The sequence below is a fragment of the Oryx dammah genome, unplaced genomic scaffold (genome assembly GCF_014754425.2).
Source record: "Oryx dammah isolate SB20612 unplaced genomic scaffold, SCBI_Odam_1.1 HiC_scaffold_15, whole genome shotgun sequence".
Classification (NCBI taxonomy): Eukaryota; Metazoa; Chordata; class Mammalia; order Artiodactyla; family Bovidae; genus Oryx; species Oryx dammah.
In genome coordinates, this window is record NW_024070199.1 from 40,915,307 (window position 1) to 40,936,154 (window position 20,848).

Here is a 20,848-nt window from a genome sequence, read left to right on the forward strand (position 1 = left end):
GCAATCCATGGACTGTAGCCCGCCAGGCTCCTCTGTCCATGGAATTTTCAGGCAAGAATACTAGAGCAAGTTGCCAGTATTGGCACCACAACTGCTGAGCCTGTGTGCCCTAGGCCCCATGCTCCTCAACAAAAGAAGGCACTGCAATGAGAAATTCACACACCGCGACTAGAGAGCGGCCCCCACTTGCTGCAACTAGAGAAAAAGCCTACGCAGCGAAGAAGACCCAGCATAGCCATAAATAAATAAATAAAAACATTTTTTTAAAAAGAAATGGCAGGAGAGATTCTGAGGCCTGGGTGTGTACCAGTCACTTCCCCAGCAAGTTGCTAGAGGATCTTCTTGATCCAGGGATCAAACCTGCATCTCTTGCACTGGCAGGCAGATTCTTTACCACTACACCACCAGAGAAGCCCCTTCCAGCTATGCCAGTCAACAAAGAGTGACCCAGGCGTGGACAGATTTGAGCCCTGGCCCTTCACCCTCGGCCACCTGACCTTTCAGGGCCAGAAGCAACCCTGTGGTTCATTCCCCTCCAGCGCTTTCCCTATTTCAGTGGATAAACATAGCAGGCCATAAAACTGATTTCCAAAGTCTATAAAGGCGATAACATTTAGCCCGGAAGAATAAAGTCCCTCCTTCCCGGGGGTAACGGCTGCCAAGAGCCATGGCAGGGCCCTTTCTGTAGCTGGGGTGGCAGGCACCTGGACCAGCCTGCAAATATCCCTATACTAGGTGACAAATGACCACCCAGCAAGCGCCCAGGAGGCTGCAAACCTCCTGCTCACCTTTACCCTGATGGCCCGTTGCACTGGCTCCCCCAAAGCCAGAGAGAGAGCACCGGCACCCTGGGGCCACCCCTCTCCCACCTGCCACTAAGCTCCCGGCAGAAGAGCCAGACCACAGCTTGCAGGCCACCGTCCTGGTGCTGGCCAAGGCCACCCCTCTGCTCTGCGCCATGCTTGGGTGAACCTCCCAGGAGGACAAAGCCGCCATGACCTCCACGTGAGAGATGGGGGATGGGGTGCCCTGACAACCCCCAAGCTCTCCAAATACCCCCATCCTGGGCTGACGCCATGCCCACTCACAGACACCTAGAACTACGTGGGGTTACCATGGGCCCACTGCCCTCATTCACTCACTCACTCACTCACTCACTCATTCAAGGGTGACATGACCCAGTGGAAAGTACCCAGGATCCAGTTCAAGCTTCCTGGCTGGAGATTAGTCACCAGCTTTCCAGGCTGAAAAGCCACCCACCAGGTCATTGTTACGCTGATTACCCTGGTCAGCTGGACCAGGAGAGGACCATGATTTGTGGCTGTGGGGCTGGAGGCTGGGCCAGGATGAGGGCAAAGTGCCAGGGGAAGGCCTGCCAGCCAGAGGGGAGGGAGCCTGTCTGGAGACAGGGGGATAGACAAAATGACCCCAGCAAGTCCCTTCCAGGCAAGGATGAAACAAGGTCAGGAGACAGGCTTCCAGGCCCTATTTTTTTTAATCCCACCCTCGGGACAAATCTATGTGCAGCCAACAGATCCACACGCAAGGGTGAAGGAGGGACCCCCGCCCCCCGGGCTGTGGGGACTCCCCCTCTCAGAAGTCACTCCTCCTCCTTCTCCAGGGTTAAAGCACACCACGATATGGAATTAGTTATGGGCTCAGCCTCCAGCTTCACCACAAAGAGGTGGAGAGAAATAAGGCTCTTCTCATCAAGGATGCCCCCCCGCAATGGGGCCCCCAGGGTACCTGTGGGAACACGCGAGGTGGGCAGACGGGGTGCCAGCTCCGGGGGCTCTCCAGGCTGGCTGTGGGGCTGAGAGGCGGCATTTGCATGGAGAGCCTCTGGCTCTGGAATGTATGCAGCTGCCTGGGTGTAATTCCTAAGGCGAGACGAATCTCCAGGCCACTTTTCTCAGCAGGAACAAATCTTTCCTTCAAATCGATGGTGACACATTTTTAAACTCCAATATTAAGGAGGGAAAGATTTTGCTGGCCCCCTGGGGGCAACCCTTATTAGTCACTGGCTCATCTGAGAGAAATCACAGTGGCAGACCCAGTGGGCCTACGCGAGGCAAGAGGCCCAGAGGCCAGGCCGCTGACAAGGGAATGGAAGGCGACAAATAAGAGGGCAGAGGGCCCTCCCAAGTCGGGAGCAAAGCTGCAAGGAGGGGTGTGCTTAGAGATGGGGTCTGGAGCAAGGGGTGAAGCAGCCGTAGGCAAATAAAGAATAGCTGGTAAGGGTGGCAGAAGCAGAGGAGAGAGTATGAGAAAGAGGCATGAAGCTGAAATATAAGTAGATTTCCAAGTTTAGAGTCACAGAACCAAAATCTTATTTCCCATTTTGCTATGGCTGCCAGGAAGCTCAAGGCCATTTTCCTTTTTTAAAAATGTATTTATTATTTATTTTTGGCGGTGCTAGGTCTCCACCGCTGCCCTTGTTGTACAACTTTCTCTAGTTGTAGCTAGCAGGGGCTACTCTTCATTGCCGTGCACGGACTTCTCATTGTGGTGGACTCTCTTGTTGCAAAGTGTGGGCTCTAGGACACGTGGGCCTCAGCAGCTGTGGGACATGGCTTTAGTTGCTCTGCGGCATGTGGAATCTTCCCAGACCAGGGATCGAATCTGTGTTTCCTGCATCGGCAGGTGGATTCTTAACCACTGGACCACCAGGGACGTTCATGGCCACTTTTTGTACACAGTAGAAATAGAGTTGTTACAAAGGCCTGGTTTTGAGGTGTCTTCTGGATGGGGCCAAGGTAAGTACCAGGAGCCAAGCTGCCCAAGCAGCCACCAAGAGCATAAAATACAAGGGCAGGTATGAACCGTGGGCCCTGGTTCGACCAGGCACCAGCATTCCATGGGCTGAGAAGACCCGGGAACAAGGCAAGAGGCCGGCAGGTCAGACAGCACGTGCCAAGAGCATTCAGGCCAGAGGGTTCCAGGTGTGGCCAGGAGAACAGGGCACATTTCTATCAATGCCCAGGCCAGCATCCTCCTTGTCACTTCTTTTTATTCCTGTTTTAATGGTTCCTCGGTTTTATTATACCTGTTTTTCAGTGGAAATAGGTAGCTTAAACATTCTTTTAAAAAAATCAATTCCAGCTCAAACGCCTACTTGCTTGGCGGTAACAGTCACCATTTATTGAGTTCCAATGACTTGCCAGGTATTTGCATGCATCTCCATCCCCCAGACCACCTTCAGAGAAGGCGTCACTCTCCCGGGTTTACAGACGAGGAAACCGAGGCTCAGAGGGGAGGTGTATGCTGCTCAAGGTCACAGGGGCTTGGAAGCGGCCGCGACAGCCCTAGTCCCTGGTGTATCCCCACTCCCACCCCCTGAGCCCCAGAGCCCAGCACCCTGCTCCACGAACCAAATGGGGCTTCCATCTGCCTTGTTAGGAGGGAGACAAGGCTGAGCCAAGGTCAAAGCTGGGGAGGCTGAGAGGTGGTCAGTGATCCACAGAGTTCCATCACCCCCAACCCCGGCCCTGCTTGCATTACTCTGGTCCCCTCTCTGCCAAACCCCAAGGCTTCAGCTGGAACCACCCCAGCTTCCCGTGACCCGTGAGCCTCACCAGCAGGTTTTCCGCCGGCTGCCAGGCTGGCCTTAGTGCTTCTGACAGAGCTGTAAAGCTCCCATCGCAAATGTCAATTCTGGGCCATTTGCTTCGCAGATTTCAATGTTCCTGTTTCTCCTCAACAAGGCAGCTCTTGCTTCTCAAAAGGGATGTGGCGTTTGATGATGTTTAAACCTACGTGAAATACAGCCAGGCGGCGACAATGAAACAGACGCGGGCCCCTGCCGGCAGGGGGACGGCTGACTGCCGGGCCTCTCTGGCCTCTCTCTTCCCACACACTCCTCAGCAGCCACCGCAGCTCAGCTCCTATTTTTATGGCAATTACAATGTCCGAAGAGGGGGAGGAAGCGGCAATGGGGAGGAGGAGGGTGGGTACCACTGTGCAAGGACCATTTGTTGCCTTTGGGTGTGGGTGATCTGATGGGGATTCAATGAACCAAAGCAGGTGATGCCAACTGGCCATGCCCACCCCTTGCCGCCACCCTCTCGGGGCCACCCAGGTCCACAACCAAGTGCGTGATCTCCCCCGGGAGCTACAGCCCAAGCTCCTGGCTTCCAAGTCCTCACTGGCTTCGGACACTTCCACAAGGACATAAAAAGCTGCAGTCCCTGCCCTGCTCAGCAAGCAAGGCAGGGGAGCCCCTCCTCCAGGGCTATGCCCACTGGGCAGGCCTGCTTCCACCCAACAGCCCTCACTGAGACGCGTTAGTTCCTGTCCTTTTTGGTCCCCTCTGGGGACCTGCTGTGCAGATATTCTCAGGTGCCCCCCTCCACAGATGGGCACCAGCCATGTGCCAGCCCTGCCCACGGATGGAGACCTGGGGTCAGTGGGTCCTGCCGCTGCCCTCCAGGGGCTCCAGTCTAGTGGGTGGTACAGTGAGATGCTTCACTCATAAGAACGGTGCTCAGCATTTACTGACCCCTCCGGTGTGCAAGGCACTACAGATACTCGCTCACTTTCTCCTCTTAATCTTCCCCTGGGGTGCACACTGGACACAGACCTGGAGGAGCAGCAGGTGGAACCAGATTTTACCCCAGTCTATCAATATTTTGTGAGCAGCCTCCAAGGACAGCCAGTGCTGCACCTGTGGGGGCCCTCCAGGCCTGCCCCCACCCCCACCCCCACCCCCACTAGGACAGCTGCACCCTTTCTATAAGTGATAAATCAAAACTGTGGGGCGGCGGGGGGTGGAGTATAATTTCCCTGGTGGTCCAATGGTTGGGACTCCTTGCTTTCACTGACGGGGTGGGGGTTCAATTCCTGGTTGGGGAACTAAGATCGCACAGGTTGCTCTGTGTGGTCAAAAAAATAATAATAAGATTGCAGGGAAAGGGAACCAGTGATGGGGTCACTGCTGCCAGCAGGGCCTGAGAAAACATCAGCACAAATAATTTACAAAGTAACTAAATGAGCCCCAAAGGTGAGCTTCTGAAATGCAAGAAGACCCCAAGGAGGAGAGAGGAGGGGAGGGCTGATGGCTTCAGTTCTTCCAGCTCAGCAGAGTCCGCCAAGTGCTAACAAGAGAGCTTCAGTCAACACCCCACCCCACCCCCGGGAAGGGGGACATCCCCCGGCCGGGGCTGTTCCCATGTGACACACACACCAGTCCCAACAAAAGCAGAGCAGAGGGGAGGGGGAGCTAGCCCACCTGCCCTGCGTGTTCATGGTCCAGAGACCCCAAATCCTTCCTGGCAGTCAGGAAGGGCCCTCCTCAGCTGCCTTGGGCCCAACAAGTGCTCAGCTCACCACAGGGAGGCCAGGAAGGTGCTGGTGCACAGCAGGCCCGGTTCCACGGAAGCAGCCACTGCAACGGGCACACAGCCGGCACTTCCTGGGCTTCCTCTATCCCAGACGTCATCATGCTGAGTGCCCCCTACAAACTGTCTCCTTTCAAACTCACAACAATCCAGGATACCGGGTCCTGGAACACTTATATCCCCATTTCACAGAAAGAAAATTGAGGCTCAGAAAGGTGAAGGAGCTTGCCTGAAGCTACACAGCCGGTGCACAGTAGAGCCAGGACTCATGCCCAGGACTCTCCAACTCCAACCGCAATGTCCTAAGTTGGAGACTCCAGAGCTGATGGGGCTATCTAGAGAGTGGGAGGTAAGAGGGCGGGGGGCAGGGGGGGCGCTGCGTCTTTTGACTCTCTTCTAGGTCATTTTAGGTCATACTCATTCTAAGGGCTGATGCTGAAGCTGAAGCTCCAACAATTTGGCCACCTAATTGCAAAGAGCCAACTCATTGGAAAAGAGCCGACTCATTGGAAAAGAGCCTGATGCTGGGAAAGACTGAAGGCAAAAGGAGAAGGGGGCAGCAGAGGATGAGATGGTTAGATAGCATTACTGACTTAATCAACATGAGTCTGAGCAAACTCTGGGAGATAGTGGAGGACAGAGGAGCCTGGCATGCTACAGTCTATGGGGTCATAAAGAATCAGACACAATTCAGCAACTGAATAACAACATATCCTAAAGGCCACCCCAAGCTGGGACCAAGCCAGGTCTCACCCAGGAGCCCCCAAAGTCAGACTCTGACATGTGTGTGAGCCCACCCTAGGGGTCTGGTGAAAGTGTGAAAGTGTTAGTTGCTCAGTCATATCCGACTCTGCGACTCCATAGACTGTAACCCGCCAGGGTCTTCTGTCCATGGGATTTGATGGCTTACAGTGAACAGTGTGGGATTCGTGATCTCTGAAGAAGATCTGGCTTCGGGACCAGGGACCAGCTCTTGATCACTCAAGAGCTTCTGTGTAGCAGAGTTTTATTAAAGTAAAAAAGGGACACAGAAAGCTTCTGACACAGACATCAGAAAGGGGATGGAGAGTGCCCCCTGCTAGTTTCAGCAAGCTGTTTTATGTCTGTTAGAAAGCTATTAATCAGATAAGAGAGACACCTCAAGGCTGAGGGAGTTTCCCCAGGCCCCTCTCCCACAATACGCATTTTTGAGATAGGATGGCATGAGGTGTGTCATCCCCCATCCATGAAACAATTGATATGAATCCTGGTTTGTGGAGCTATTATCAGCCCAAGGTTTGAGAAAAGGAAAAAAGTTAGTCTTAGGTGGAACCATTTTGAAGAAAGGCAAATTCCAAAGCAAATACATAGTTTCATTAACATAGCTTAAGAAAAACATTTCCATAAGGGAAAAAAAAAAAAACAAACATCGGTTAGCTCAAGGTTTGAGAAAAGTTAAGTTCAGGTGGAACCAGGTGTCGTCATAGCAACACAGAATTTTAAGAGACACTTGCAACCTATTTCCTCCATTTGGAGACTCTTGGCCTTCCTGCCTGTTACCCTCTCAGATTCTCTAGGCAAGAATACTGGAGTGGGTTGCCATCTCTTCTCGAGGGGACTTCTCGACCCAGGGGTCGAACCCGAGTCTCCTGACTGCAGGCAGATTCTTTACCATCTGAGCCACCAGGGAAGCCGAGCGAAAGCCCAGCGGTCTAGAGACAACAGATTCATCTCAACACCCCTGCAAACAGCACTGTCTGCACAGCTGCCTGTTGAGAGACAGGGAAGAGGCCCCCAGTTTCCAGAGGGATCTCTGGCTCTCAGAGCCCCTTCACCTCCTAGGGACACAGGACACCCATGCGTTAAATGGCAGGCAAGCCACAGCCTCCTGGGGAGGCCCGAAGCCGACCGGGCAGCCCTTTGCCAAGGCGCTGGCCGATCATTCCGGGAGAGCGAGCCAAGGCCTGCAGATCCAGCCCTTTTCATGCTTGGCCAATTTAATGGTCCCCATTAATTTCAAAACACACACATTCCCACAAGCTCCGGCCTCCTCAGCTCAGTGCCCGGGGTGGAGAGCACGCTGGGGACACAGACGGGCACACAGGTGTGGGTGAGGCCAGGCGTCCTCAAGGACAAGAGGAGCCGGGAGGAAGAGGCTCGGGGCCCCTCGGCAGAGGGTGGTGGGCGGCGGAGCCCTGCCCCCACCCGCATTTCCTGACCGATTGCTCCTGGTGATGGGGAGAAAAAGACGCAGGAGGAAGGGCATGCTAAAGAGTGACCCTGAGCAGGTCACTGTCCCTCTCTGGGCTTCCCTACGACACTGCGACTATCTTGGCGGCAGGCCAAGGTCACTGAGCCTCACACTGAGCCAGGAACCTCACCAGCAGCATCCTCATCTACACAAGGCTTTAGTCCCTCCCCACCCTGACTTCTACGACCAGAGGGGCTGCGTAGGGCCTGGGCTGGGGCAGCTGACGTCCCAGCAGCCCAGGGGGGAATCACTGGTTCATCTGGTCCCTCCTGCTGTCACACCAACTCTCAAGGACATGCTGTCACTCATTCATTCAACAAACGTTTACTGAGTCTCAGGACAAAGGGTCAACCGGTCCAAGGTCCACAGCCCACCATCACGTTCCCTCTGGAAGGACAGAACAATCTGACAGTTAAAGGGAAACTTGGCAGAAGAGCCTGGGGGGAAAGGACCTGCCAGGATCCTCAAGTCCCGCCCGTTTGCCAGAGCTCGGCTCACTGGACCAGGCCCTGCGAGCCCTCGAGGGAATCTCAGTAATTCAGGAGAGATCCATCATTTATGAATTTACGTAACCGCTTCTCGACCTTGTGGAAACGAGCCGCCCTCCTCCTGCAGTGGTGGAAATCAGGCCTTGGCACTGTCTCCAGTGTCCTGGGCTTTCTAACGTGGGGGAGGGGGCTACCTGCAGCCCACGCCTCTCTGTTGGCCACTCAGCCCCTCACCCCTAGACTGGACCCAAAGGGAACTTCTGAAAATGCAAGTTTAATAACGTCCCTCTCAAACCCCAAGATCGAAAGATGAGGGTTTAATTCCTGGCTCGGCCTTTTTACCAAGCGCTGCGCCCCACGCGTGCCTCCGTCTCCTCATCTGCAAGCTGGGGGAACACAAGTGCTGGCCTCAGAAACGAGATGATATGTGCAGTGTGGGGGCAGCCCCCGGCCCAGGGGGGACAGGCAAAGGCTCGCTGCCCCCAGCCCAGAAGCAGGGCTCGGCAGGGGGCGCTCGGGGCAGGCACTGGGCCACAGGACAGGGAAGCCACAGGAGCTGCAGCCCCCACAAGGCCTCTCGGGGCCAATGAACCCGGACCCTTCTTTCCTGCACTGACCACCCACCATGCTCCATTTCCGCCCCACTTCTCTACGTCCCTGCAGGGAGGACAGATGACAACACACACAACCTGGGGACGCAGATTTTTAAACCAGAAAAGAAAAAGGGACAAAGAGAAGGTAGTCCTAGCTACTCTTTAGAAAGGTATGTGTGTGGGGAAGCATTTCCTGGAGGCTCTGGAGTCTGGCAAACCTCCCCTATCTGTGCCACTACTGTTTAACTGTGTGGCATCAGGCAAGTGGCTTCAAGTCTCTGAACCTCCAGCTTCTCATCAACACCATGGGGCTGATATAATAAAACCAAGAGGCCAGGAGAGGTAGCATGGGGTATGGATATACCAGAGGAAGAATCCCTCAGCTCAGAACCCACCGTGGCTCCTTCCTAGCCCCCAGAGTTTCCCCTGAGTCCCACTTCCTCACCCCTCCCTGCAAGTGCTCTCCCTTTCTCCCCTTGTTATATCCTTGTCTGACTTCGGACTCAGAACCCCACTTCTCAGCTCAAGCGCTGCCTCCTCCAGGCAGCCTTCCAGGTTGCCTTCCACCCCTGCAGGTGTGACTCCCATCCCTCAGACACTCTGCTGTCCATTTCCATTCCATTCGCATGTTCCACTCTGCATTTGAGGATTGAGATTGAGTCTTTCGTAGCCCAGGGCTCACCCCTGTGCCTGGTACACAACAGGCCTGCCGTGTCTGTCTACTGAACGAGTGAATGAAAAGCTACACAGGAGTTCAAACTCCAGCTCGGTCACCTGCCCAGCTGGGGCATGTTATCTCGTCCTGAGTCTCAGTTTGATCGCTGAAGATGGGGATCGTCCCCTGCTTTGTGGGGATGCCAAGCGGTCAGCATGGAGGGTGAGGCCCGTCTCACCTGTGCTCCGCAGGGGCCAGGGCCCAGTGATGTCTCCAAGGCTCACAGGTTCCTGCCTGCCCTCCATGCCCACCGCGGGGAAATTGCCGCTGAAGGCGGGCGGCTGCGGAGGCCAGGCCGGCCGGCAAGCCTCAGCAAACACATTTAAATCTGAAGTGACAGATAAAGCAATTTACGGCGACAGTTTAGCGTCAGATCACTTCCCACAAGGCAGTCGGCGTCCCTCGGCCCCCCTGCTTGCTAGTCCATCAAGGCGGTCTCTAAATCACTGGCTCGGAGCGGTGGCCCAGGGACAGCCGGAGGCCGGGCTCCTCCGGGCCCTCCAGACAGCAGCAGGAATGAAGGGAGGGCTCTGGCTGGCTTGGGGGGAGGAGCGTGATGGAAGCAGCTGGCAGATTCTCACAAATCAAAGCCCCAAGACTTAAGAAAACAGAGCACCACTTCATGCCTTATTTTAAATAAATAAGCGGCTTAAAAACCTCCCAGAGCAGCCAGCTTGTCGCTCTGAAACATGGCTTCCCATCCATTCCGCAGGGCCCGGGCCCGGGCGCCTGGGCCCCTCAAAGGCTCCCCTGACCCCCTGCGCCTCCCGCCACCTCCTTGCAGAATTAATTGGTCCCTGAGGCGACGCGTGTGCTCTGTTCAGACCGCGCTTCCACTGCTTGGTCACATTATATTCTACTTAGTTGCTCTCACGCTGACTTTCCAATACTAATTTAAGGGGGCCTCGCTACGTGCCGGGCCCTCGGCCCAGGGCCGGACGGGCCTGAGTGCATGTCACCCTCAGCCCCACTCTCTGGGGTGGGGCCAACGACGCTCCATTTTTCAGATGGGGAAATAGAGGCTTGGAGACGCCAGACTGGAGGCCGCAGCATGGCCGATGGGAAAGTTAGGATTCCCAGCTAGCTCCTGGCCTCCGTGCCCACGGCCCTGGCACACCAGCCCGGGAGAGCTGGGCAGTGTCTGGGGGCAGCTCGGTCCCATCATGTCCTGAAGGCCAAAGCTAGCAATCGGACCCTGGAAGGACCCAGAGAGGGCCTTCCTGTGTGCCAGGACACTTCCTGCCTGAGACTCGGCTGTCTGTCAGGAAGTAGGGGCCCATAAGCACCGGCTTGGTTTGCTGGGAACTTCAAGAGCACGGAAGGGACCCTCTCAAGGTCACGCTGCCTCCTCTCACAGTCCTCTCCTATCTCGTGGCAAAGGGAAGACATGAACACTCCAGAAGCTGATGCACTTCACTCCCCAGGGGGGAACCCCTAGACCTGAGCTTTCTCCGGAGGAGATGCCAGCCTGGTTCTCCCCACACTCAGGGAGAGACGTGGACCAAGCTGGAGAGGCAGGCGCTGCCCCGGAGAATGGGGGCTGCAGGAGCTCTCTGGCTTATCTGGGCAGCGTGGCAGCCCAATTTAATTAAGATGGATGCCGTGTGTCCCCGTGGGCGGGAGCCACGGCCAGCACAGATGGCCGGAGCCCCAGACTCTCTCCAGGCTGTGCCCGAGCAAGTGGCCTCGGCCGGCAGCCACTGGGGCAAGTCCCAGGAGGGCCTGGGGGCCTGCACTGCACTAGGCGGGGTTGAGGGGCTTTGGTCCCGTCCCCTGGGACCTCATGCCCTGCCACCGGCCAGGCACACACCCTTCTACTCAGCCCCAGCCCCACATAACATACCACATAACATGCAACACGTAACATACATCTACCACATAACATACAAGAATGTGATACACAGAACAAACCACACACGTGCATCCACTGTCCCAGGCACACACACAGCAAACACCCCAATCACACATCAGACACCAACAGAGCGGAGGGGAAACCAGTCCTGGACTTCAGATGCCAGGGGAACGTCTGCGAAACAGTCTGAGTCTCCAAAGTCCTGAGAGAGGCCGTGGGTGGAGTCCCTCTGTGGGGAGGGGAGGAGTAAAGAGGGCAGGCAGGGAGGACACCCAGGGTCCCCCTAGGGATGGGCTGGAGACACTCCCCGAAGCCCCAGCTCTCCAGGATGGAGGGGGCTCTGGGGGTGCAGACCCCTTTCTCTCACAGGCCCTTTCCACTGCCCTGCAGGCCTCCTCCTCCACGGTCCCCGCAGCTGGAGCCAGGCCCAGGCAGGATGGCATCTTCCCCACCCTTCCCCATCTGGCCTCGGGGACAAAGAGAGACGCCCCCCCCCCCACCCTACCCCCACCCCCGCAAAAAACCCAGAAGCTCCACAGCAGACCTCAAGCCCCCAGCCCTGTCCGACCCACACAGCTCCCCATGGGCCACCGATCCCAGCGGGGTCAACGCTTCCCTTGACTTCAAAAATAAAAATTTAAAAATTCCCACCCCGAGATAATTGCTGGGCTCCTCTTGCTCATTGTGGCGGCTCGGCGGTCGGCGCTGAGAAGCAATTATTCACGGCTAATGAGTATAATCAAGTCAAATAGAATTTAATGGACACGTATTCTCTTCCTGCTTGAAACTTTACATATGAATTAAGCACATATGGGTTTCACGAGGCACAGACCAGATTTATGCAGCCCCGAAAAGCCCCGCGTTGCCGCGACTTTTATTCCGCTAATAAACAGGCTGATTTACGGGCTCTGGGGGGCGCGGGAACCGCGATCTCTGCTGCCCCCTGGTGGGCGGCGGCGGCAGGCTGCGCCAAGGCTCAGGGAGGATGCTGGAGGGTGCCAAAACTACCAAGGACCCCTGAGATCCGATCAGAGCCAAGGCCACTCAAACACCTGGTCGGAAAGACCTGGAGGGAGGGTCTGCAGGGGACGCCGGCTCTGTGTGGGAGCTCTGCTGCGTGAGCATCCCAGGTCATGAGGATCAGCTCCTAACCGGGTTCCCACCACCCGCACCATCATGCAAGCCCAGGCAAGCCCACGGAGAAGGCGAGTCTCCAGACAGGTGTGGCAAACACGGCCAGCCCCCAGTCCTGGAGAATCAAACGAAGCCAGGGGCACAGTGCTTTCCAGAGAGCATGAGAGGCCGACAGAGCCTGCCCTCCAAGCTGCCCTCAGAGTCTGGCCAGGCACGGGGGTGCTCGGGAAGAGCCATTAATCATTCCTACAACCTTGAGCAGACTCCAGAGCCCCCAGCCCGCTCTATCTGCCTCCCACCAACACCCTGTCTTGGTCCCCACACCCTCCCTCCCGCCGCCAACCATCCACCTGGCTGTGAAGGAGCGGATAAGACGTCCCACTTGTCCCTCTGGCTGCTTTGCAGCTCAGAAAGAAAGGCATGGTGTTGGCCAAAAAGTTCACTCGGGCTTTTCCATAAGATGTTAAGGAAAAACTCAAAGTTTTTGGCTCACCTATCTGAGCAAACGCCGGGAGGCAGTGAAGGACAGGGAAGCCTGGCGTGCTGCAGTCCACGGGGTCACTAAGAGTCGGACACGACATAGTGACAGAACCGGAACATCAGTGGGGCACCTCGCACACCCTTGCCAGTGACTGCAGGGCCAGGGGCACCAGGAGGGGCAGCCTCACAGGCCTGTGGCACTGTCCCCTCAGCCGGGGCCCCGCGGCTTGGTCCTTCCACCCCAGGCCAGCCCTCCAGGGTCCAGGCAGCAAAAAGACCCTTCTCCTCTGAGCCACTATGACTTGTCTTAGCCCTGAGTCCCCCACATGGAGACCTTCCTGTCACCTACCATCCAAGTGGCCCGAGAGAAACACAAGAGCAGAAACCCCACCTCCTCTGCTCTGAGTCAGAACTCCTGCCTTCCCATGACTGGTCACCTGTGCGCTGAGACAGGCGATGTGGGGGGAACACCCTGTGGCCACACAGGTCTGCGAACATCAGCGAGGAGACACACAGCAATGCCGGAAGGACAGCCCCGGCCACCGACACGCAGGCGCCGAGGGGCCGAGCTGCCCCTCTCCCCGGGTCTCTCGAGCCCTGTCACTTAGCCAGCGCAGCATGGGCACCGCCCAGAACCAGAGTCACTCGCCCACTCCACCTCGGCCAGCTCTGGGGTCCACCAGTGGCTGCAAGCCCAACGGTGAGACAAAGGAGATTCGAGACGCTCCTGGTGTGCCCGAGACTGCGCAACTGGGCCGGGGGGGCTCGCACAGCAGAGGTTCCCTAGGAGTCCAAGTCCAAGACAAGAGGGTCCGCCCAGGTCTGCGAACCTTTCTCTAACAAGGAGGCTCCTTCCTGCGCCGCCTGGTACCCACAGTGGTGGGGAGAGGGGTACAGCTCCCACTTGCCCTTGTCCCCTGAACCATGTGAGCACCCGCTGGACTTGACCGTCCCCGACACCCCACTCCTGACCTCGGCCAGACAACCACCACCTGGAAGGATTACAACCACCTTTCTCCCGCTCCCGAGATGGGAGAGAAGCAGCAGACTCCTCAACACATCACAAGAAATGGCCAAGCCAGCAGGAGATGCTGCAGGAAGCCAAGCATGGGCACAGCAGGCTCTGCCCCCCAACCCTTCCCCCGACACGCTCCCTCGCCCGCCCCCCGTTCAGAGCCGGGGCCGGGTGGGCAGGAGGCAGAGGAAGGAAAGCTGTGCTCGGGGCTATCTGCAGCCCCCGAGGTCGGACCACCCCCTCTGGCCTCTGCCTTCCTGGCAGGGCCACCCGGCGCAATTCCAGCCCAGCTCTCTCCCTTCCCGGCCACTAATGGGTCTCAGAGCTTCGAGGCAGCTCAGCCAAGGCGTCCCTGACACGGCGGGTCAGGCTTTCCACAGGGAGAGGCGTCCACGGCGCCAGCGGGCCACCCGCAACCGGCCACCAGAGCCTCACTGGAGCCAGGGGGCGTCTGAGCGGGCCTGGCACAGGGACGAGGCGGCCGCCCGGGTCTTGGACTCAGGCCCAGCCTGAAGGCCCCACTCACCGGCGTTGACGATGGCGTCCACCTCCAGCTTGGTGATGTCACCTCGGAACAGGGAGATCTTCTCGTTGAGCTGCTTGTCCTTCTTGTACTTGGGCTCCTCCACCTTCACGGTCACCCCTGGAACAAGCAGAGGCCGAGGGGTGGTCACAGGGAGGCCCCCACGGTGGAGCGAGCCACCAGGGACCCTGGTCAGGCAAGCCCCCATCAACCGCCCTCTGCCTCCAGAGGCAGGGGGCCTCGCGGGGACCAATGACGCGATTGAGGACAGCCCACACCGACCAGGCACCTACTGTGTGCAGCACACACTCGTCTCCTTGAATCGTCACAGCAATGCTCCACACAGGTAGAGAAGCCATGCCATCCATCCCCGTTTTACACACTGGGTCACCCAGACCTGAGGCTTCCCAGGTGGCTCAGTGGTAAAGCATCTGCCTGCCGATGCAGGAGAGGAGGGTTCAATCCCTGGGTCGGGAAGATCCTCTGGAGAAGGAAATGGCAACCCACTCCAGCATTCTTGCCTGGACAACCCCGTGGACAGAGGAGCCACGGACTGGTGGGCTACAGCCCATGGGGTAGCAAAAGAGTCGGACACGACTCAGCAACTAAACAATATCAAACAACTGAGCCTCGGGAGCGTTTCGTGACTTGGCCCGGGGTCCCGGTCGCCAGTTCTGCAACATGCAGAGCCGAGGTCCTCATGAGGACGCTGCCCTGCAGGCCGTTGCAGCAGGCCGGCAAGTCCCTGCTCCAGCAGCCACGGCATCGTGCGTCTAAGGCTCAGTTTCCCAATGACATAACGGGGATAAGAGCCAAACCAAGGACTTCCCTGGGGTTCCGGTGGCTAAGACGCCACACATCCAGTGCAGGGGGCCCAGGTTCGATCCCTAATCAGGGAACTAGATCTCGAATGCTGCAACCAAGATTCTGCACTAAAGCCAAAACCAAAGATCCCCCAGGCCGCAACGAAGACCTGGTGCAGCCAAACAAATAAATATTTTTTTAAAAAAGAAAGAAATCATTTCTCAACGAACTACCAAACCTACCTCAGGCTGTGTTAATAATGAAAAGAGGTGATACTTCACAGTGCCCGGTGCAGAGCAAGCACTCATAAATGCCGCCAGCCTCCTCTTTGGCCTTGTCTGGGCGATGCTCCCCAGACCAGGGTCTGAAGGGACCACACCACCGTCAGCCAGCCGGGTCCCCAGCGCAGGGCCTACCTTTCGCCGTCTCCTTCCACGTCGGGATCTTCTTCAGCCTGACGAAGTCCCGGCAGAAGTAATGTTCCTCCCGTTGCTTGTCACTCAGGCCCTTCAGAAACGCTGCAGCGGGATGGGGCAGGAGTCAGGCGGGCGGGGAGGGGAGCAGCCCAAGGGCCTCCCCACCGCCCACAGGTCTCCTGTCCACTTCCAGGGACGGCTCGCTTTGTCCAAGGATGCAAAGCAGCCCCGTGCATTCACCCTTCCGCAAGCTCACGGGGAGGGCATGTGGAAGGAGGGTCCCCTGGAAGATCTTGCCGCGCCCCCTTTGTTAGGAATGGAAATTGAGGCTCATGGAGGTGGAGGGTGTCTCTCGGGTTCAGAATTAAACTCTGCCAATTGCCAGCTGCTTCCACACCTCTGAGCCCCTAGTATCCTCATGTATAGCATGGGGATTAAGACAGCCCTTGCAGAGTGATTTCAAGCTTACTCATACATGCTAAGACCAGGCAGGTTGGTGGCACTGAATCAGTTACATCATCAATCAGTTACATCATCATTGCTGTTACGTGTAGGCAGCGGGACACAGGGAACCAGGACAACCGTCCTCCTCACAGACCGGCAGAACCAAGCAGGTGTGGTGCCTGTTTGCAGCAGGCCCCCTGCATTGCCAGAGGGCTCCCCGCCCACAGATGCCCCGCAGGGGTGCCCCCAGCTTGAATCAAGGGCGTGGCTGGAATCGTCCCCATTTTACAGATGAGCAAATGGTCCCAGGAAGGCTGGGAGGCCACCTGTGGTCAGACGGCTAGTGATCTGTGTGGGAAGCTAGGCCCTCCTCATCCGCTCACAGACTCTGGGTCCACCCAGGCTGGTTCCCCTTGCTGGGCCTGGTCTTCCCTTTGGGCCGCACCAGGCAGGGGAGTAGCGGTCCAGGCTTGCAGCTCGTGGGCTCCCCCTGCCGGCCCGAGGCCACCAGGGCAGCCGGGCTCCGTCAACCCGCTCCCCTTCACCACTCCATCCAGGCTCTGCCTCTCCCTGGCCGTCCGAACACACATCAGTCAGTTAACAGGTATTTACTGAGCTCCCACCACGCACCAAGGCTTCCAAGGTGGCGCCAGTGGTGAAGAACCCAATGCAGGAGACATAAGAGACACAGGTTCGATCCCTGGGTCAGAAAGATCCCCTGGAGAAGGAAATAGCAACCCACTCCAGTATTCGTGCCTGGAGAATCCCATGGACAGAGGAGGCTCGTGGGCTATACAGTCCACAGGGTCACAAAGACTCGGACCCGACTGAAGCAGCTTAGTATGCACGCACGAACCACGCACCAAGCCTGGGAGGCAAGGTGAGGTCTGGGGCCTGACAGAGCAGAGGGGAGGCCGGACCAGCCTCCTGGAAGAGGTATCCCCAATGTCTCCGGTCTGCCCCAAGAGCTGCAAACCACTGGAGAAAACTCCCACCAATCGAGCAGAGCCCCCCCTCTAAACTCTCCATTTCCCCCAGGTGGCCAAGGCAGCTGCTGCTTTGGAAGTGAGTCCCCCCTCCCCCTTCTCCCTCTCCAAGCCTCCTCCACTCGTCCTCCCACTCAGACAGCTATGGGGTGCTGCCTCCCGCCCCCCCACACACACCTGCCCACATCGCGTTCTCCTTCTCTCGGGTCAGTGGGCACGAAGGTCCATCCTCCCAGCCGACGCTGCCCAGCTCACCTCCCAAGGACTCCTCCTGCGCTCCCCCTCCACCAGGCTGCCCTCAAACACCTTCTCCTGTACCCACTCTACGAAAACAGAACCCTCCCTCGACCCCGTATGCCATGCACTGTAGCGGTGGCGCCTACGCCTACGTTCTGTCTCCGCGTCCTCCTCCCCCCAACCTCACCTCTCCGTCAAGGCCAAGGTCCGAGGCACCACGCTGGCTGCTTGAACTCACTCAGTGGGCCTTCCTGGCCTCCCTTGTGTGCTCAGCACCCCAGCCCCTTCTTCCGTCTCCGGACCCCGCCTCCTGGCCCCAGGCCCTCCCTGGCCCTCCACAGCGTCCTTGTGGCCTCCCTCCCTTAATCCACACCCTCCTTTCTTTTTCTTTTAAAGATTTTTTTTTTCCTTATGTAGATCACCTTTAAAGTCTCTGCTGAGTTTGTTACAATATCGTTTCTGGCTTTTTTGAAAAATGTTTTGGCTTTCTGGCCCTAGGGAATGTGAGATCTTAGCTCAAGGATGGAACCCACACACACCCCTGCCCTGGAAGGCGAAGTCCCAACCACTGGACCACCAGGGAAGTCTCTCTCCCATGGTCTCCACGTCAGTTCCATGCATCCCAAATCCCTGGCTGCACCTCCAGCTTCTCATTTCTTCTGAGCATCTGCCCCCAAAGGCCTGCAGCCTGCTCTCATCCCCAAACTCTCTGCGTGCAGAACTGAACCTCAGACCCCTCCGTCCTTCCTACCTTCTCAGTGGGTGGCCCCAGACTTCGCCCAGTCTTTCCTTTCTCTTCCTTCCCTCCTCTATCCATCTGCAGACTGTCAGATTTATCCCCAAAACACCATGGAAGCCAGGCCTTCTGCTCATCCCCACCAGGGCCAAGGCTCCATCATTAACTGCTCCCTAGCAGCAGCAGCAGCAGCAGCAGTGCCCTCTGGAAGCCCCCACTCCCAGCTAACTTTCGGTGCCCACCCTGACACAGCAGCCCAGAGATCTCAGGAACAGAAGTCAGAAGCCGTCTCTCGGTGCAAAGCTCAGCTCAAACTCCAGGTCCTTACCCGTGCTTGGAGAGCCGCCTCTTTCCACAACCTCCTCCCGTGCTACCCTCCCTACTGCACTTCAACCCTGAGCCTTCCAGTTCCCCCAGCAGCCAAGCTGTTGCCTGCCTCAGGGCCTTTGCGCCTGCTGTGCCTCCCGCCTGGTCTTCCTTTACTGCCCCTCCTCCTGGCCCTCCCCCTCCCCAGAATAGCTGCCTGCCCTACCATCTGTGTTCTGCTTGACCCTGGCCGTATGCGGGCCGGTCGTATTTATGCTGGATTCCCAGCACCAGGCACAGCATAGGGCACATGTGAGGGTCCCCGGGATGAATCAGTGAACCAAGGATCTCAGACCTGAAGGCTGAGGGCAAGTTTGCTGAAAGGACAGGGTCTTCTGGGAGGAGGGAGCAGCACGGTCAAAAGCCTTGATGTAGGAGAGAGCCTTTGTGTGGGGAATGGAGCAAGATCCAGAGCAGCTGGACTGGAGAGCAAAAGCTAGGCTCTGGGTGCCTCCCCAGCTTGTCCGAGGCCTGCGCTGGCCCAGGGCCCAGCTGTGCAGGGGTTTCCACTCCGTTCTTGCTCCTCGGTCCCCCAGGTCTGGGCTCATGCCCCTCGACTATCGTGTTCATGAGCAAGGCGCTCACCCTCTCAGCCTCAGTTTTCTCATCTCTAGAATAGGGACAAGGAAGGCCCCCCCCAGCACCCGAGCTTGCTGTGAGCGAGAAGGTAGCTGTGAAAACGCAGAGGAAGCCTCGGTGCCATCCACACATCAGACACACTCGCTCCTTCCTGGGAGTGAGATCTGTTGTTGCTGCTCAGGCGCTAAGTCCTGTCTGACTCCTTGTGACCCGCCAGGCTCCTCTGTCCATGGACTTCTCAGGCAGGAATACTGGAGTGGGTTGCCATTCCCTTCTCCAGGGGACCTCCCTGACCCAGGGATCGAAGCCAAGTCTCCTGCACTGCAGGCAGGTTCTTCACCATCCGAGCCACCAGGAAAGCCCTTTTAAGTTATCTGGGTCCCCATGTTTGTCATCTTGCACAACTATGACCAAAGACCCCCGCCCCGGAGGCCTCAGGGTGCTCAAGAACCAGTGCTCACAGCCAGCTGGACTGTGGCCAATGAAAGCCCATGCTGTGACACCGGACGGGCTGGTCCAAGGTGACCCCCAGGACTCCCACAGCGGAGTTCCTCGAGCTGGGGCAGCCCCAGGCACCCAGAGATAGCTCAGGTCCCCTAGCAGACACCATCTGGCAGAGACCACCACCTTGCTTTACAAAAGCAGCTGAGCAATTGGCCCTGGCCACAGGCAAGCAGAAGGAACCCAGAGCAGGAGCCGGCCCAGGGCTCTGTCCTGCACTGTCCCCCCCAGGACCCGGGGCCTGCTCTGAGAGACTCCCAGCCCCGACAGCCCCCTTCTCTCCAGCAAAGACCAAAACACGGCTCTACTTCCCAGAGACGGCCAAGGAAGACCGCCAGAGCTGCCTGAGTGGCCACCAGAGGTCGAGGTGCCGGCCCTGGGGACACCTGTCAGCCTGCCCTTCCGGTCTGTGGTCCCCAAGTGCACACCTCCTAGGGCCGCTGTGCGGGGTGCCAAGTCCTCGTTCATCTCCAGAGCAAAGTGGCGACCCGGAAGAGCTACAGGCGGTGCTAGTCTGATTTGTGGGAGAGGAGAAGCCAGCTAAGGACCGGAGCCTTTAGGGCCTCAGCTTCACCTGCTGCGGGGCTGCCCCCAGGCTCCCCCACTCGCTCCAGGAAGAGAAGCAGGACCCTAGGGCGGGCATGTGCCCCACGCATGTCTTTTTTTTTTAATATATATTTTGATTTATTTGGCTGTGCTGGGTCTTTGTTGCGGCATGTGGGATCTAGTTCCCTGCCCAAAGATCGAACCCAGGTCCCCTGCATTGGGAGGGAGAAGTCTTACCCACTGGGCCACCAGGAAAGTCCTGCCCCACGCATTTCTGACACGCACTACCTCCCTCTGCCAGAAGCACAGGTGCAGACTTAAAGCACAAGTGAGTTTTATTTTTCTTATAAAAGATGTACAACATACGCTTTAATTTTCTTTCTTTTTTGGAGAGGTGAGAGTATTTCACAGCTCAGTGAGACAGGTGCTGGAAAAAAGATGTTTGCAGTAAAGTTTGATGGGGAGGTCTGACCCCAGACAAAGCTTTCAGCAGCTCCCAGGCACGGCTGGAGGAAGCAGGTTGTGCCAGAACCATAAAGTGCAGTGGGTGAACAGGAATTCAATGATGTGTTTTAAGAAGTGTCTTTATGGCGCTTCCCGACGGTGTTCGGAAAGGTTGAGGGTGGGCTGGTGAGCACCTTCTCTTCTGGAGAAGGCCAGGTGGGCAGGGCTGATAAGGGTTGGGTCTTGGAACCCTGAGGCAGGGACATTAGTCACCCAGGCTCCCCGTCCCCGGAGAGCAGGTGCTCGTCAAAGCCTGTGGCATGAGCCACGGGGAGACAGCACGAGGCACCCTGGAGCTTGTCTACCCTCCCAGGGCCCCCTGCCGACCCCTGCGCTGGGAGGTGCCAAGGCTGCTTTCCCAGA

General features: G+C 57.4%; 1 protein-coding gene across 6 annotated transcripts in view; it reads right to left on the reverse strand.

Moving 5' to 3' along the window:
- Positions 1–20,848, reverse strand: part of MACROD1 (mono-ADP ribosylhydrolase 1) — a 153,539-nt gene that overhangs the window by 127,360 nt on the left and 5,331 nt on the right. For all 6 annotated transcript variants that reach the window (XR_005723676.1, XM_040256268.1, XM_040256264.1 and 3 more), the window contains exons 2-3: positions 15,587–15,688; positions 14,370–14,486 (exon numbers count right to left, since the gene is read on the reverse strand). Coding sequence is in view for 5 of the 6 variants with exons in the window: in XM_040256268.1 (XP_040112202.1) it covers positions 14,370–14,486; positions 15,587–15,688 (219 nt within the window). In the remaining variant the exon portion in view is untranslated. The remainder of the gene's footprint in view (positions 1–14,369; positions 14,487–15,586; positions 15,689–20,848) is intronic.